The 18,293-nt window shown below is 40.2% G+C and overlaps 1 protein-coding gene across 2 annotated transcripts in view; it reads right to left on the bottom strand.

Moving 5' to 3' along the window:
* Positions 1-17,910, bottom strand: part of NLRC5 (NLR family CARD domain containing 5) — an 84,434-nt gene extending 66,524 nt beyond the window's left edge. For both annotated transcript variants that reach the window (XM_034425499.3, XM_034425500.3), the window contains exons 1-6: positions 17,821-17,910; positions 15,730-16,027; positions 13,438-13,494; positions 11,942-12,010; positions 8,900-10,649; positions 6,638-6,721 (exon numbers count right to left, since the gene is read on the bottom strand). In XM_034425499.3, coding sequence (XP_034281390.2) covers positions 6,638-6,721; positions 8,900-10,649; positions 11,942-12,010; positions 13,438-13,494; positions 15,730-16,027; positions 17,821-17,826 — 2,264 coding nt within the window. In that variant the 5' untranslated portion in view covers positions 17,827-17,910. The remainder of the gene's footprint in view (positions 1-6,637; positions 6,722-8,899; positions 10,650-11,941; positions 12,011-13,437; positions 13,495-15,729; positions 16,028-17,820) is intronic.
* Between the last annotated feature and the right edge of the window lie 383 nt (positions 17,911-18,293).

The following is an 18,293-nucleotide window of genomic DNA, read 5'->3' as shown; positions in this document are numbered from 1 at the left end:
TAATAGGAGTTAGAGCTTTAAATATATTTCTTTTTAATTATGATAGGCATTCTATATTCACTGAATATTCAAGGTAGAAGCGACGAGAATGGTGAGGGTGGCTCCTTATATATACAAGGGGTGGAGCTAGGAATGGGAGTGGTAAGTTATGAATACATTAAAGTCCAAAGAATAAGTTAACCTCTGATGTTCCATATATACATTATTTACACATTGGAGAATAAGGCATTTACATCTGACAAATCCCCCTCTAAATGCCGGTTCGTTACACAACACCAATTACATTCTGATTCAGGACAATATAATACATATAATTTAGAAGTTAAATATTTGTGTTGTTTAGAAGGTAAGGGTTTTGTTAATATGTCAGCTAATTGTTCAGAAGTATCGCAATGTATTGCTTTAATGAATCCGTCTTGAGACAGTTGTCTCACATGCTTAAACTTTATATCAATATGCCTGGACCTTTGTCCAATTGCATCGGATCTGGATATTTCAATGGCCGCTTTATTGTCTTCATGCATAATAAATGGTAAAGTGGGTTTCTTCCAAACATCAGTGATCAGATCATTGAACCATACAAGGTTATTTGCAGCCTTGGACAAACAAACATATTCCGCTTCTGTAGTAGAAGTGGCTACTAGTTCTTGTTTACCAGTATACCAGTAAACTGGACAATCATTCAATAGAAAAACATAACCAGAAGTACTCTTTCTGCATGATGTATCACCAGCCCAATCTGCATCAGCATAACAAGTAATTTTTGGTTCTCTGTCATTATTGGGTTCCAACATTAAACAAAAATCTAATGTACCCTTCAGATATCTTAGAATTCTTTTGACAGCTTCCCAATGATACAAGGTTGGTTTACTAACATATCTTGACAATAGATTGAGAGGTAATGCAATATCTGGCCTAGTCCAATTAGATATATAAAGGAGTGAACCTATAACTGATCTGTAAAATGTGTTGTCTTTAAACTCAGGGGAAGATTCATCAGTGTTTCTAAGAAAATCAGTTTGCATAGGGGTGTCACAGGTTTTGGCATTATTTAAGTTACATTTGTTTAGGAGTTCGATGATTTTATCTTTCTGTGTAAGTTTGAATCCCCTTTTAGTTTTGTTAATTTGCACACCAAGGTATTTATTCACTTTACCCAGAGATTTCAGTGAGAAGTGTTCATTTAACTTATTTACAAAGATTTCCCTGCTCTCTTTATGCTTTCCAATGTATAAAATATCGTCCACGTAAATTAATACAAATTCAATATGATCATTACTCTTTTTTACAAAGAAACAATTATCAGCAGTGGTGGCGTTGAAATCCATGGTCTTAAGTACTTTTACCAAGCAATCGTACCATCTTTTGCCGGATTGCTTTAATCCGTACAGACTCTTATTTAATAACCAAATTTCGTTCTTATTAGTGTATTGACTGTGTGGTGCTCTTACATATATTTCCTTATCTAATTTTGCATGTAAGTATGCGGTCTGTATGTCATATTGGAATACGTCCAGATTGAGTGCAGATGCTACTACAAGGGCTGTTTTGACACTCTCTGTTCTCACTGTGGGTGAATATGTATCAGTATAGTCTTCTGGATATTTTTGTGCATAGCCTTGTGCAACTAGTCTAGCCTTGTATAAGGTATTGCCTCCTTCTAAGTTCTTAATTTTATAAATCCACCTGGTACCTATAATTGTTTTATCCTTAGGTGCGATCGCAGGTGTGAATACATTTAATCCTTGTAAACTTTCCATCTCTTTTTCCATAGCTAGTTCCCATTTTTCTCTTTCTTCATGTGGAAGTTTCAATACTTCTTCATATGTATTAGGTGTTATTTGTTCTCCATTCATATGCATTATGTAATCTTTGTATTTATTTGGTATTTGGTTTCTATTGTTTCTAATAGTTCTTTCAGGCTTGCTATGGTTATCATGCAAATATCTAGCTTCCTTTTTTGTTAATGTGTCTGTCTTTATTTTATGCTGACTATTAGTCCAAGTTTTGGTTTTGTTCTTACTTTTGTTAATATTTTGATTTTCTGTTGTTCCTTCCTCGCAAGATATCGTATCTTTACATTTATTAGGAAATATTTCATTAAGGTGCAATTTTGACCAATTGGCCTGTTCATGGAACACAGCTGTTCTGGATACTATAAATTTGTTATTACTATCAATAAATCTGTACCCTTTGGTTCCAGTTTCGTATCCCATGAATCTTAATCTCCTGGATACGTTTTCTCCCTTCCTCCTCAATTGTTTAGGTATGTGTACGTCTGCAGTGACTCCAAATATGTGCATGTGTGATAATTTGGGTTTTCTATTGTACATCACCTCATATGGTGTCTTATTCACAATACTGGACCAGGTTCTATTTTGAGTGTAATTCGAATAATGTAATGCCTCTGACCAAAATTGTTTGCCTAAACCAGCATCCTCTAATGTGCACCTAATCATGGTTTGTAGTGTGGAATTTTTCCTCTCTGCAACTCCATTTTGAAATGCAGAAAAAGGATTGGACGTGAAATGTAACATTCCTCTATCCTTTAACCATTGGGAGAATTCTTTAGACATGAACTCACATCCCCTATCTGTCATAATTTGCTTTATTCTGATATTATGTTGTGTTTCTATACGTTTGTAGAATTCCTTAAATTTCTGAAATGTTTCATCCTTGTGCTTTAATGTGTAAACAAAACCATATCGGCTGTAGTCATCCACTATTGTTAGGAAGTAACGTTTTCTATAGGTAATTGAGGGACTTAATGGACCAACTAAGTCCATATGTACCAAATCAAAAATATTGTTAGTTGATCTGTTAGATTTTTTTGGTCTGGGACTGGTTTTTAGTTTGGTGGATTTACATACTGAGCATTCCAAATAATTTTCACAGTTTTTTATTTTGACACCTTCTGCGTGTTCAGTCATTTTTTGTACTACAGGAAAGCTTGCATGTCCTAACTTCCTGTGTAAGATGTGAGCACACTCATCATGAATTGGTTTACCTATTTTTGGTTTCTTTTCCTTGTATGTATTTTTGTGATCATGAGTTATTCTACACTCATCATTGTCACTGTTACTGACATTTTCATCATCTGCTTCAATACAATCTTCCATATTTGAATCAATGTTATGTAAACATCTTTCTTTAGTTATCAGATAGGGTAGACCTCCTTTTATCATTACAGTACCTACATTTGTTTTGTTCTTTTCTATAGTTGCTTTCCCCTTTGAGAAAACTATATTGATATCAGATTCTCTGCTTAATTTTATGGCACTTAGTATGTTGTGAGGTATTTCTGGGATTAATAATACCCCCTCTATTTTCCCTAGACCAGGCAAGGTCACATTTCCTTTGCCTAGTACTTGAACCTTTTCTTGATTAGCTACCTTTATCACAAACTTATCTTCTATAAATGAAGATAATATACTTTTGTTGTTGGTGGTGTGATTTGTTGCACCAGAATCAATAAGCCAATTGTTATTCTCATCCTGCTGTGTTCTGGTGCTGTCTTGTTTATTTAGCCCATTCAGTGACCCAGATTTCCTCTCTTTTGAATTTTCTCTACCCCCTCTACCTTCTTTGTAATTTGGTGGACTTCTATATTTGTGTCTATCTGTGGAAGATTGTCTGTAATTATATTTGCTCCTATATTCTGGCCTATGTCTCTCTCTTGAGACTTTGGGGCAGTCTCTTCTACTATGTTCCCTGGATCCACAATTGTAGCATCTAAAGGCCTCATTATGTTTATCTTGAAAGACTGCTTTCCTAAAAGGTTTGTGGTCTGTTTGGTTACTGGATCGATTTTTTCTTGAATTGTCTTCTGCTATCAATTTGTTAGATAGACTTTCTATGGATAAATATCCCAAATTAATGGTATCTAAGTGTGACATAAAGCTATGATACATTGCAGGAGACACGCTAGATATTATTATGAAAAATGCTCTATGATGTAAACAATCTATTTTTAAAGTCCAAGGTCTTCTTGGAGGGCTAGTTATAAAGAATAGTAAATTTTCTTTCATGAAAATAACCTGAAGCTGTTGATACCACTCTTGTAAATTAATGCCATCAATTCTAAGTTTTGGGAAGTCACTGGGTAAGTTACCTACATTATTCTGTCCATTACTTACAACCTGGGGCAGTCCGTGATCTCTCAAGTGCAGGAAATTACAGAACGGCATTGGGATGCTTGCAATGAGTCTGCGCGGTTCTCTGGCCAGTTCAAGTCCTTCTGGGTCGTCTACGTAGTTTCGCACATGCGCGTTGCTCATTTCTTCTTTGGTGGCGTCGTGGAAGGTTCTCTCCCTTTCAGCTCTCTCGATCCGCTCCTCCTCAGATGAGTCGGTCTCTGGCTCGGTTTTTGGGGTTCTGGTGGTGGCGACGGTTCTTTTCTTCTTTTTGTGTGCGTTGGTATTCGATCTTGTCTGTGGTGTAGGGCGAAATCGGCATGGCTCTCTGGGCTCGGGCGTCGTCGCTTTCGAAGTCAGGATGGGAGCGTGCAGGTCTTGAGTCGCCGGTTTGATTTCTTGCTTCTTCGTAGATGTCTTGGTAATTTTCAGTCTTGGCCCAAAAGCAGCAAAAAGTGTTTTCATTGCTGATTTTACTTGAGATTTTGTTAAATCGTCTTCACTTTCTGATTTTGGATCATCTGAAGAGTTTGAGATTTCTTTCTCACTTTCTTCGTCTGATAGTGTTTTTCGCGCCAGAAATTTTGAACTGAGCGTTTTGATTGGCTCTGCTCCATTCTCTTTTGAAGTTCGTTGAAACCAAGATGGCTGCCATTCAAAATTTCGCGCGGGATCACATCTTTTCTTTTTAACAACTATTTTCTCAGTAGTCATCTCACTTACGGTTTTTTGATCTTTGGGTTTTTCTTTAATGACGTTTTTCTCTCTCGCTGCTCCGCTGTTCTTCAGCATCTCCTGGAGGTCCGCGATGAGACTTTCATCATTCTTTTGGCTTTTTAGTATCTTTAATATCTCTGACCTGAGTTCGTTATTTTCTATTTCGATTTCTTTCTGGTCATTATTTTCACTCATTAGTTCTTCTTCTTCAGTGGTGTATTCTTCGGATTCTCTCGAAATCGCATTGGTGGATTCGTTGATCATCTCTTGATCAGTTTCTATTTCTTTGCTGTAGGCCCTGGTGTTGGGCCTATCTTTCTTGGACATTTTTAATTACTTATTGAGTCAATTAACCATCCTCTGCTACCAGCTTGTTGCAATATTTTCAGGATCAGACTCAATAAAGATAATAGGAGTTAGAGCTTTAAATATATTTCTTTTTAATTATGATAGGCATTCTATATTCACTGAATATTCAAGGTAGAAGCGACGAGAATGGTGAGGGTGGCTCCTTATATATACAAGGGGTGGAGCTAGGAATGGGAGTGGTAAGTTATGAATACATTAAAGTCCAAAGAATAAGTTAACCTCTGATGTTCCATATATACATTATTTACACATTGGAGAATAAGGCATTTACATCTGACAAGATAGATAGATAGATAGATAGATAGATAGATAGATAGGTAAGTATGTAGATAGGTAGAGATAGATAGATAGATAGATAGATGATAGATAGGTAGATAGATAGTAGGTAGGTAGGTAGGTAGGTAAGTAGATAGGTAGTGATAGATAGATAGATAGATAGATAGATAGATAGATAGATAGATAGATAGATAGATAGATAGATGATAGAGATAGATAGGTAGGTAAGTAGGTAGATAGGTAGGTAGAGATAGATAGATAGATAGGTAGGTAGGTAGACATATAGATAGATGATAGATAGAGATAGATAGGTAGGTAGGTAAGTAGGTAGATAGGTAGGTAGAGATAGATAGATGATAGATAGGTAGATAGATGGTAGATAGGTAGGTAGATAGATAGGTAAATAGATAGGTAGATAGGTAGATATAGATAGATAAATGATAGATAGAGATAGGTAGGTAAGTAAGTAGGTAAGTAGGTAGATAAGTAGAGATAGACAGACAGACAGACAGACAGACAGACAGACAGACAGACAGACAGATAGATAGATAGTACCATGCCTAATTTTCAGATTCGGCTTCCATAGATTATAAGAAGCACTGATTAATATTAACTTTACTTCACACAATGCACAGGTATACAGGTAGCCTTGACTTATGGCCATTTGTTTAACAACTATTCAAAGTTACAATAGCACTGAAAAAAAGAGACAACAGGTTTTCTCATTTACGACTATCACAGCATCCCTTCAGTTATGTGATCAAAAATTCATGCGCCCAGCAGTCCCCATGTATTTATTATAGTTGCAGCATCCCAGAAGCATCTGACCACCATTTGCAGCCTTCCCAGGTGCCTTCTGACAAGCAAAGACAATGGGAGAAACCAGATTGTCTTAATAAACAAATGATTCACTTAACAGCCATGACAAAAAGGTTGTAAAATCAGGCACGGCTCACTTAACAATTGCATGGCTTAGCAACAAAAGTTCCAGTACCAATTATGATCATAATTCAAGGACTATCTGCAGTTTTAGGCCACTGTAGGAGCTGTCTATGGTTCTGAATAAGGAGAGGAGACAACGTGAGTCTCCTTGTGCCTCTGGTGCACAACAGTAGATAACGTAACTTTAGAGAGATGCTTACTGAAATGTTGTCAGGTGTTTGATCTTAGGCAAGGTTTTGGAAAGGGCTCCTGCAAACTCACTTCCATATTGCCTGTTCTTGAAGCTACAAACAAAAAAAAAGCAGAAGACAGACATGATTAAGAAGCCACCAGTCTTATTCACAGAATCATAGATTTATAGGGTACACGGCCTGTGCAGTTAGTAGCCGATTCCGACAGTGAGGAGGCTGGTGTGGTGCTGCGCCAGCAGCCTGTGCAGTTGGCACTTGAGTCGGACAGCGAGGAGGCTGGAGGAGATGTGGTGCCAGAGGCCAGGATTCAGCCACGGCCTTCAGAACCTCCAGAAGCTCCCATAAGTGAAGAGGAAGAAGAGGAGGAGCCTCTTCTCGATGCACGGGCGTGCAGAGCTGCCCAAAGGCAGGAGTGGCTCCTCAGGAGGAGGTCTCCTCGAGAGTAAGGCTTGGGGCTAATTGGCCACTCCCTTAGCCTATTTAAGGAGGAACGCCGACTGAAGCAATTTGCAGGGAACAACTTCGTTCACATACCTTCCTGTCTTGTCTTGCTTATATTATCAGTTTCCTGCAAATTGCTTCTGGGCATTCTGCCATCCATAGTAAGCTTTCAGTTATTATTCTTTGAATTCTTGGCAGCTGTTAATGCAATTAATTAACAGCCGTTGTTGTAAAAGACTGGTTTATTTCATAAACTAAGGTTTGAACGGACTTTGTGTGTGCTGCGTTCTTTGGGGTTCATAGCTGGGGTAGAACATAGGGCTGGAAGGGACCTTGGAGATTTTCTAATCCAGGGGTATCATACTCAAGGCCCGGGGGCTGGATCCAGCCCATGGAGTGCTTAGATCTTGCCTGCTGGACCACCTTGGAAACAGCAAATGACCGGCCTGCAGTGCCTCTGCCAGTGAAAATGGAGCTCAGGAGTGCTGCCCTCCCAAGCTCTGTTTTCGCCTGGCAGAGGGTTGCAGGAGGCCGTTGCAGCCGAAACGGAGCTCGGGAGCCTATTTTCGCTTGAAGAGTGCTCAGGCCACAATAGGCATCCCCAACATGAGTGATGTCAAGCTGGCCACGCCCATCCAGGCCATGCCCACCCCATCACCCCAAGGTCAAACACAACCCTGGTGAGGCCCTCAATGAAATTGACACTCCTGTTCTAATCTCTCTGATACCAGGGCTCCCCAAACCTGGCAACTTTAAGACTTATGGATTTCAATTCCCAGAGTATCCCAGAAGTCTGAGAGTTGAAATCCACACATCTTAAAGTTGCTGAGGGTGAGAAAAAGTGCTTTAGAGCAAAATCCAGCTCCTTTTCAGGATCTAGTCCTTTGCATGCTGGTAGATGTCTAACATGTCGTTTCTTAATTATTTTTAAACATTCCCCAAGCTACTGTGATAACTAGTAGAGGTCCCTATAACAGGAACAATATATTACAAGAGCCTTGGTGGCGCAGCAGTGCTGTTAATTAGCACCAGCTGCCTGCAATTACTGCAAGTTCGAATTTCACCAGGCTCAAGGTTGACTCAGCCTTCCATCCTTCCAAGGTAGGTAAAATGAGGACCCGGATTGTGGGGGCAATAAGCTGACTTTGTATAAAAGAAAACACCGCTTAGGGGGGCCCGAAAGCCCTACTAAGCAGGTATATACAAAAGTATGAAGGCTATTGCTTAATGCATTGTAAGCCGCCCTGAGTCTCCGGAGAAGGGTGGCATATAAATTGAACTAATAAAATAAATAAATAAATAATATTTGCTTTTAAAGAAACACAAACCAGAAACTGGCAAATGGTACTTATGAAATCTAGGCCGTAGGTATGTATGCATGTGTGTATGTATGTACAGTATGAATGTATGTATGTATGTATGTATTTTTAAATTTATTAGCCAATCATCTTACCACAGGATAACTCTGGACGGCTGCCTTCACGAATGTAACTCATGATACAAAACTGAATTAAAATGAAAATATTTTTTTCCAGCTTTGACTAACATCTCATAATGTTTTGTGCTCTTGTTCAGAAACCCCAAATTTCATGGAAATACAGCATTTTCACATAGGATCTTGCAAGATCTCAGGATGAATATGCCCCAATCTCCCCAAATTTGGGGATCTTGCAAGATAATAAGAAGTCTTCTATTCTTTTGGGTTTAGCAAGAGCTGCTTCATGAGATTTACCTAATGACCCATGCAAATGAAAAGATTCCCAGAATCCTATTTTAGACACGCACAAATGTATAAATCATCCGATGGTTAAGTTGGTCTTTGTCTCTCACCTCAAGTTCTCTATATTTTCACAACTGCCCCAGATGTCCAAGTAGTCCAACTCCATGAGGCAGCCATCAAAATCCAAGCATACGCCATGAGGACTTCCATTGATTAGAAAGGCTAAAGTCACCATGTCAAAGGGCATCAACCTGAAGTTTCTGAATTGATATTTGAAACTTAACTGTTTTGCAACGTGCTGTGCTAAGCTAATGTCTTGTGTCTCGTACACACAGTGGCACAACTCTACTATCTTGGGTCCTGTTAAATTAGCAACCGCGAGTTTCTGCAATATCTTGTTGATAATACTCTGCCGTTCCTGAATCCAGACCTCATTTTGCCCAGCTAAGGAACAAAGGAACTGTCTACATTCTTGAGATGAAAGGCCAGAGAAGAAGAAATGGTAGTTCTCTGTAAAGGGCATCCTTGTCTCTTTCTTCAGAATCCATTTTTTCCTCAGGAAGAACTTCTCCTTCAACATCTTGCCATCTACTGTTGGGCTTGTCAACAGGAAGAGGGCTGCAAAGAATTCTTGCCAGCTAAAATGAGCAAAAGTGTAACCTGCTTGAGTAGGGTCCTTGCCTGTTTTCACTTCAGAGGTCAAAAGAAGACCAAAGCGACAAGAAAAATCTTTCACGTGTTTTGGGACCTCTCCAGCATCAAAAACCCCTTTCTTCTCTTCAAGGCCCTTGAAGGCTAACTCACAGAGATCTGCAAGGATTGCTTGATGTTGAGCCATGTCTATTTCATTCAAAGTCCTCCCACCCTGATGTCTGCAGATGAAAGTCCGCAGCATCATGAGGTAAAACTGGGTCCTGGTTTGAGGGAGCTGGACACTCTCTGAGTCTTCAAGGAACAAATGCTCCAGACAGATGCAGACAATGTGACATAGCACAGGGATGTAACACATGCTCAAGAGTTTGCCATTTTCATTCAGAAGAGCAAGCGCTTGCTCTTTCTGCAAAGGCTGTTGGAAAAAATAGCTAACATATTCCTCAACTTTGTCACGGTCGAATCCCCAAATTTCTGCTGGCAGGATGGTATTTCTGACTAATACTGCAGGGAGTAGCTTTGGCCGGCTTGTAATCAGCACTGTGCAACCTGGCAAGAGTTTTCCATGGCAAAGACTAGCCACCAGTTCAGAGACAAAAAGAGGTATGAGAAGATCTGAGAAGTAGGTGAAGGAGATGGGTGGAAAGTCAATGATATTCTCCATGAACTCATCCAGACCATCCAAAATGACCAAGGTTTGTTGGGCGTTCTCCAGGAGAAATTGAAACACTGTTTCGGGTTGATCTGGTTGGAGGAAATAATCAAACAAGAGTTCTTGGAGAGTTAGTTTCCTCTTGATGAGGTTCAGCTGCTTGAACTCAAAGAAGAAGATCAATTTGAACTGGGGAAAGATTCCCTCGGCCCACTGCTGACAGATTTTATGAACTAACCATGTTTTTCCTATTCCAGCCTTGCCCAAAAGTAGAACAACCTGGGTGATGCCCATCGGGACACTTTTGAAAAGCTCGGACAAATTCATCATTGGGATGCCATGGTCCTTGGATTCATGTGGAGCCATTGGTTCCTCTTTGATTTTCTCTTTTCCCGCTTTCAACTTGGATGTTTTGCTTTGATGGATGACAAGGTTGACAAAATGTTGGCTGAAAGCCAAGGGCTGATCTTTTGTTTCTGCTGCTTCCACAGAGTGGCTCATTCCATATTTTCTAAACATCGAGCTGAGGATGTGTTGATTGTATCTTTCAGCAGCATCTGGGAAAGGCACGCCAGATATCATCCAATGGCAACATTTATACAGGTAAAAGGCAATAACTGTCCCCAAACTCCGAAGGATATTAACTTTAGCATGCTGCAATGCACTTTCCACAACAGTCTTGGAGGGCTGATACAAAAAAATTCCATATAAGCTTTAACTCTAAAAAACTAAAAAAAAGGCCCTCCTATTAGATTTCCTAAATATTTATTTATTTATTATTTATTATTTATTAATTTAATTTATATACCGCCCTTCTCCCAGAAGGACTCAGGGCGGTGTACAGCCAGAATAAAACACACAGATATAAAATTTAAAAAACAATTTAAGAAATATTAAATAATTTGGCCCATATCTAATTAAAATAAAACTACCCATTTGGACATTTAAAAATTAAGAGTTAACGATTAAAAAATTTAAAAATTAGGCCAGCCCAGCTTGTTGAAATAAAAATAACAAATAACAAATAAAATTTGTTATCAATAAAGCAATTTGATAGGCAGGATGTTAAGAAATGAACAGAATAAAGAATTAGAAATTCTCATATTGTCCATATAATGGGGAGTGTCTTAACTTCTAGAGCAAGAGTGTTAATGGGCCTCAAACTACCATGTTTCCCCAAAAATAAAACCGGGTCTTATATTAATTTTTGCTCTAAAAGATGCATTAGGGTTTATTTTCTGATTAGGTCTTATTTGGGGGGAAATACGGTACTAAATGCATCCATCTGGCTGACAAACTTAACTGGGGCTTATTTTGGGGGGTAGGGCTTATATTACGAGCATCCTGAAAAATCATGCTAGGACTTATTTTCTGGTTGGGTCTTATTTTCGGGGAAACAGGGAATTACTTATACAGCAAAAAATAGTAGTTAGAATTTATTGGATTCCACTATATTGGCAGACTGACTAAGACAGCACCCTGTTGGAGATATAATAAGTACAATACTTCTTTCAAATCCATGTTTTACAATGTGCAATTCCTTGCTAAACTTGGGGAGAAAGTAGCGGATTATATAAATATGACTGTGCAACAAAAGAATTTTCAAAGGATAATATTATTTTGGATTACAAACCAATTACATGAACTTTGATACCGGGATGACCTAAATGGATTCTCCGTGCCTCTTTCCATTAAGAAAGGGGGCCAAAGTGCCCTAACCTCTGGATTTCCAAATCGTAACAGATGCAGATGCTCAAAAGAAGCTTCTATTTCTTCCTCAACTGGTCACTCAATAGTCTTTGGACTTATAAAAAAAAAAAGAAAGAAGGAATAAGAGAGTTGGACGTACCGAAGCGTTTCTGCTTTGATTCTTTCCCATTGTTGGGCAAATTGCTGAACGGACGACGTCTTTCAATCTCTACAAAATGGGAGGCGGGAAAAAGAGGGAGGGAGAGAGGAATGAAATAAAACTTCTTCGTAGGGCATTTTTACATATCAATACATTGGAGGCCTTGACCCAGGAAAAAAAAGCATTTTGGATCAAGTGAAAAAGCTGGACGTTGATCATGTTAATGGCCACTATCTTGATTTTTTTTACCTGCCTGGCCATACAGATAATCCTCAATTTCCAACAGTTCATTTAGTGGCCATTTGTTGTGGCCCGTCAGCGGTCTGTGCAGCTAGTAGCTGATTCAGACAGCGAGGAGGCTGGTGTGGTGATTCGCCAGTAGCCTGTGCAGCTGGCACTCAAGTCGGACAATGAGGAGGCTGGAGAAGATGTGGTGCCAGAGGCAGGGATTCAGCCAGGGCCTTCAGAACCTCCAGAAGCTCCCTTAAGTGAAGAGGAAGAAGAGGAGGAGCCTCTTCTCGATGCACAGGCGCGCAGAGCTGCCAAAAGGCAGGAGTGGCTCCTCAGGAGGAGGTCTCCTCAAGAGTAAGTCTTGGGCCTAATTGTCCACTCCCTTAGCCTATTTAAGGAGGAACGCCGACTGAAGCAATTTGCAGGGAACAACTTCGTTCACTCTCCTTCCTGTCTTGTCTTGCTTATCTTATCAGCTTCCTGCAAATTGCTTCTGGGCATTCTGCCAACCATAGTAAGCTTTCAGTTATTATTCTTTGAATTCTTGGCAGCTGTTAATGCAGTTAATTAACAGTTGTTGTAAAAAACTGGTTTATTCAGTAAACTAAGGTTTGAACGGACTTTGTTTGTGCTGCGTTCTTTCGGGTCCGTAGCTGGGGCAGAACACCATTCAAAGTCACAATGGCCCTGAAAAAAATTGACTGATGACCACACTTAGGGCCATTTCAGCATCCCCATGGTCACATGATCAAAATTCAGATACTTGGCAAATTAGTTCATATTTATAACCATCGCTGTGTCCCGCAGTCATGTGACTTTTTGCGACCTTCTGAGAAGCAAAGTCAATGGCAAAGCAAGATTGACTTAACAACCGTATAACTAAGTTAAGAGCTACAGTGATTCGCTTAAGAACTGTGTTACTAACAACAACTGCAGTGACTCGCTTAACAACTGTGGCAAGAAAAATCATAAAATGAGGGGAAATTCACTTAACAACTGTCTCACTTAGCAAGATAAATTTTGGGCTCCATTGCGGTCGTATGTTGAGGGCTATCTGTATCAACATGAAGTCTGATTTCTAAAAGGTTAACGAATGTAAGGTTGCTTAAATTGCACAATTAATGCTAAGTATGTCATCGATAAAGAGTTGCAGAATGCAATGATTTATTTTATAATACGAGAATCATGAAGCTTAATACTTAATACGGTATTGTTATTTATAAAACTGGAAACAGAGAGAGAAAAAAAGAAAAATATGATCTTACTTCTCGAAGTTGATGAGAAGGAACCTTTTGGGGGATCTTGTCCTTCAGATGCACTGCCTAGAATTATTGAGATCAAGAGGTTAATCAGGGTATCTTATATCGAATCAGAGCCCCCCCCTAAGTGTTTTCAAAAAAACAAAATATGTGCTCATATAATCAGATAGAACAATACTCAAAGAGCAGGGACATTCTTGAAGAGATCTGGGAGAAAATGAGGTTTTTGGTTACCCAAAGGATGTTTTATGATCAATTCTACCTTTTCTAATGGTCATCTTGGACCTTTTGCATAGGTAATGCCATATAGGTAGTCCTCGACTTACAATCGGTCATTTAGTGACCATTCAAAGTTCCAGTCCTCCCACTTACAACCATTAGAGCATCCCCAGGATCATGTGATCCAAATTCAGGCGTTTCGCAACCAACACGGATTTATGACAGTTGCGGCATCCCATCTGTGACCTTCCCAGATTGCATCCAACAAAGTCAACAGAGAAGTCACCTTCACTTAACAGCCACATTAGTAACTTAACCACCCCAGGTATTCACTTAACAACTGTGGCAAGAAAGATTGTAAAATGAGGCAAAACCAGAGATGAAATGCTCCCGGTTCGGACCGGATTGCCCGATCCGGTAGTGATGGAGGCAGATGGTTCGGAGAACCGGTAGCAAAAATCCCTGCCCCGCTCCCACATGCCCAGCTGAGCCGCACAATCGTCAGAGGCTTTTTTTTTTACTTTTAAAAGCATTTTTTCTACAACCTCTTCGGCCGAAAAAATGCTTTTAAAAGTAAAAAAAAAGCCCCGATGATCGCGCAATTCAGCTGGGATCGTCAAAGGCTTTTAAAAGAAAAAAAACCCTTTTTTTCTTTTAAATGCCTCTGACGATCCCAGCTGAGTTGCCTGACCAGCAGAGGCTTTTTTTCTTTTAAAAGCCTCTGACGATCCAAGCTGAGTTGCCTGATCATCAGAGGCATTTAAAAGAAAAAAAGCCTCTGCCGATCAGGCAACTCAGCTGGGATCGTCAGAGCCTTTTGAAAGCATTTTTTTACAACCTCTTCGCCGAAGAGGTTGTAGAAAAAATGGTTTTAAAAGTAAAAAAAAAAATGGCCATGCCCATCCAATCACATTACCCCACCACCACCAAGCCACGCCCACAGAACCAGTAGTAACAAATTTTAGATTTCACCACTGGGCAAAACTCACTTAACAACTGTCTCACTTTAGCAATGGAAATGTTGCAATGCAAAAAGTTTTTGGCAGCAAATAAGGAAGCTGGTTAGACGAGATGTTAATGTTCAAAATAGAAGTCAAGCCGGAATTTTTCTTACTGGGCATGACAGATGGCAAATATGACAAAAATGTAACCTATTTAAGATTGCATATACTTACCGCGGCAAGACTAGCGTTTGCTCAAAAATGGAAGTGTAAAGAAATACCCTCAAGAAGAAGAAGTAATACACAAAATCTACAGCTATGCAGAGATGGACAGAGTTACTTTAGAACTCAAAGACAAAAGTGAATCAACATACTATGAAGTCTGGAATAAATTTTATAATTAGTTAGATAAGAGGAAGAATGCCAAAAACAAGGGATAATGAATGTCTGGAAATGTATATAATATATCAATGTATATTAATATATCAATGTATATTGAAATATGTGAATGTAATATAGGTTTATTAAATATATGTATAGTTGTTTAGGAAGTAAAATACTGTATTCTTGATATATAATGAAATAGGAGATATGTACAATAAAGATTAAGGCAAGGGTGAAATGCTCCCGGTTCGGACCGAATCGTCTCTGACGATCCCAGCTGAGTTGCCTGATCGGCAGAGCCTTTTCAAAGCATTATAAAAAATGCTTTGAAAAGTTTTTTTTTTAAAAAAGTTGGCCATGCCCACCCAGTCACATTACCCCACCACCACCAAGCCACAGAACCGGTAGTAACAAATTTTACATTTCATCCCTGGATTAAGGAATATATTACTTATTCACTTGAATTTGACGCAAATGTTAGAAACCAGAGACATTGAGCAATGACTATTGTTTTACTTTTAAAACTAATAAAATACTTCTTTAAAAAAAAGAAATGTTGGACTCCATTGTGGTTGTAAGCAGGGCGTTTTTTAAGCAAAACGCGTGTGTAGGAGGCCATACGCATGCTCACATTTTCGGTGATGGAGTGAATCAGTTGTTAAATTATGTGAAGCCCAACTTTGGTTGTAAGTTGAGGACAACCTGTATCTATCCCTGGAGCTACACGACTTGGCGTGATTCAACCCTCCTTCACCTTCTTCAGAGATGCTCATCAATGTGATCTCAAGCTCCATGGGAAGACTGCACTCCATACAGATGCTCTGGATGAACTTTTTGAAGACCTCAGGATTGGTGTCCACATCTCTTAAGATCATACCCAGGACCAGTAAACGCTTCTTCTTGAGGTCAGGCTCCGTGTCAACGAAACGCAGATCGCCTCGAGACAGAAGCATCTCAGCTTTCTTCAGCACCCACTCAGAATGGTCGCTCAGGAAGTCTACTAGCTGTGGCCAAATGCGTCTGATGATACTTTGGCGTTGTGCAGCATCCATCTGGAAGACACCGAAACAGGAAAAGACTAAAGAAAGCCCCCAGATCTTCACTTTATTGCTGAAAATGCAGCTCTGGATTAACCTTTAAGTCAATGTTTCCCAACCTGGTCAACTTTAAGATGTGTGGACTTCAATGGTGGCTGGGGAATTCTGGGAGTTGAAGTCCATATGTCTTAAAGTTGGCCAGGTGAAGAAACACTGCAAAATAAGACCATAAAATAAGAGCCTTGGTAGTACAGTGGTTTAAAGCACCCTGTTATTAAGAACAGCTGCCTGCAATTACTGCAGGTTCGAATCTCGCCAAGGCTCAAGGTTGACTCAGCCTTCCATCCTTTCTAAGGTAGGTAAATTGAGGACCCAGTTCGTGGGGGCAATAAGCTGACTTTGTATAAATATACAAAAGAATGAAGGCTATTGCTGAGCACATTGTAAGCCGCCCTGAGTCTCCGTAGAAGGGCGGCATATAAATCAAATTTAAAAAAAAAAAAAAAGACCAGCATAAGGCACCGAGGTCAGGGGACACAAGGTTTAACTTATTTAACAACCCGACTCTCCTGTTTTTCTATCCTTCTCTACGGAGTGGAGAATTGGTCTCTGACAGAAAGCCACTTGAAGAGACTGGAAGCATTTGAAATGTGGATTTAGAGGCGGCTGTTATGTATAAGCTGGGTTGACAAAATCAGAAATGAGGAGGGCATAAGCCGCCTGGGAAAGCCAAGGGAAATCATCAAAATCCTAAAAAAGCGAAAGTTAGAATATATCGGATATGTGATGCGACACCCGAAAAAGTACAGTATCCTTCACTTAATCTTTCAAGGAAAGACTGAAGGCAAATGAGGTCCAGGCAGAAGAAGAACATCATGGCTTCAAAATCCAAGGGACCGGTTTAGATAAAACTCAGCAGCACTTTTTCATGCGGCTGTTGATAAAAATAAGATCATCAACATGATCGCCAACGTCCAATGACAGTTATGTATTGTGGCCCACCAGCAGCCAGTGGAGCTGGTGGCAGACTCAGATAGTGAGGAGATTGGGTCTGCTATATGTTCTTGGGAAGCCTAGGTCAGAACATTATGGCAGGAGATGAAGGAGGAGGAGGAGGAGGAGGAGGAGAAGGGAAGGGGAGGAAGAGAAGGAGGAGGAGGAGAACAAGAAGGAAGAGGAGGAGAAGGAGAAGGAAGAGGAGGAGAAGGAGGAGGAAGAGGAGGAGGAGGAAGAGGAGGAGAAGGAGAAGGAAGAGGAGGAGAAGGAGGAGGAAGAGGAGGAGAAGGAAGAGGAGGAGGAGGAGAAGGAAGAGGAGGAGGAGAAGGTGGAGGAGGAGAAGGAGAAGGTGGAGGAGGAGGAAAAGGGAAGAGGAGGAGAAGAAGAAAGAGGAGGAAGAAGAGGAGAACAAGAAGGAAGAGGAGGAGGAAAAGGTGGAGGAGGAGGAGAAGGGAAGAGGGAGAGAAGAAGGAAGAGGAGGAGGAGGAGAAGGAGAAGAAGAAGGAAGAGGAGGAGAAGGAGAAGGGAAGAGGGGGAGAAGAAGGGAGGAGGAGGAGGAAGAGGAAGAGGAGGAAAAGAAGGAGGAGAAGGAAGAAAAGGAGGAGGAGGAGGAGGAGGAGATAGATTTACTTAATGATTTACATGATTCTCTTAACAACCATGGCAAAAAGGTTGTAAAATTGGACACGGCTTACTTAACCACCACTTTGCTTAGCCCCTGAATATCTTGACCCAATTGTGGTTGTAAGTTACCAACTGCATCTCCTCCATCTGGTGCTTTACACAGACCCATCTCCCTACCAGCTTCCTACCATCATTCTGCAAATTCTTCTGTCTTCAGCAGTGTTGTCACTGCACCCTCCAGAAATGTCAAGGGGTGGGATTCATATTTTCTGTACGTTTTGGGTGGGGGCTCCCAGGCCCCCTCGGTTACTTCCAGAAGATCATCTTGTTGAAGGGCATCTCCTGCAAGATCAAATGAAGGATTTTTTAATCCCAGCATTCCAGCAACTTGTGTTCTGCCCCAGCTCCGGATTCCCAAGGATTGTGACACACACCAAGGGTCCTTATCAAAGTTATAACGTACCAAGAATAAACAAAGTCCGGCAAAGGTTGGCAACCAGCCCAGAAAACAAGATACGATAAGACACTCACTCTCCAAAATGCTCTGTAATAATTACACGTTGTTTCCAGCAAGAAATTGCTAACTGCTTGCAACTTAAATAGGCTAAGGGAGTGGCCAATTATCCTCAAATCTTACTCTCGAGGAGACCTCCTCCTCCTG

This window comes from Pantherophis guttatus, chromosome 11 (genome assembly GCF_059756535.1).
Source record: "Pantherophis guttatus breed Tessera chromosome 11, ASM5975653v1, whole genome shotgun sequence".
Lineage (NCBI taxonomy): Eukaryota > Metazoa > Chordata > Lepidosauria > Squamata > Colubridae > Pantherophis > Pantherophis guttatus.
This window is presented reverse-complemented; position numbering and strand designations above follow the sequence as displayed.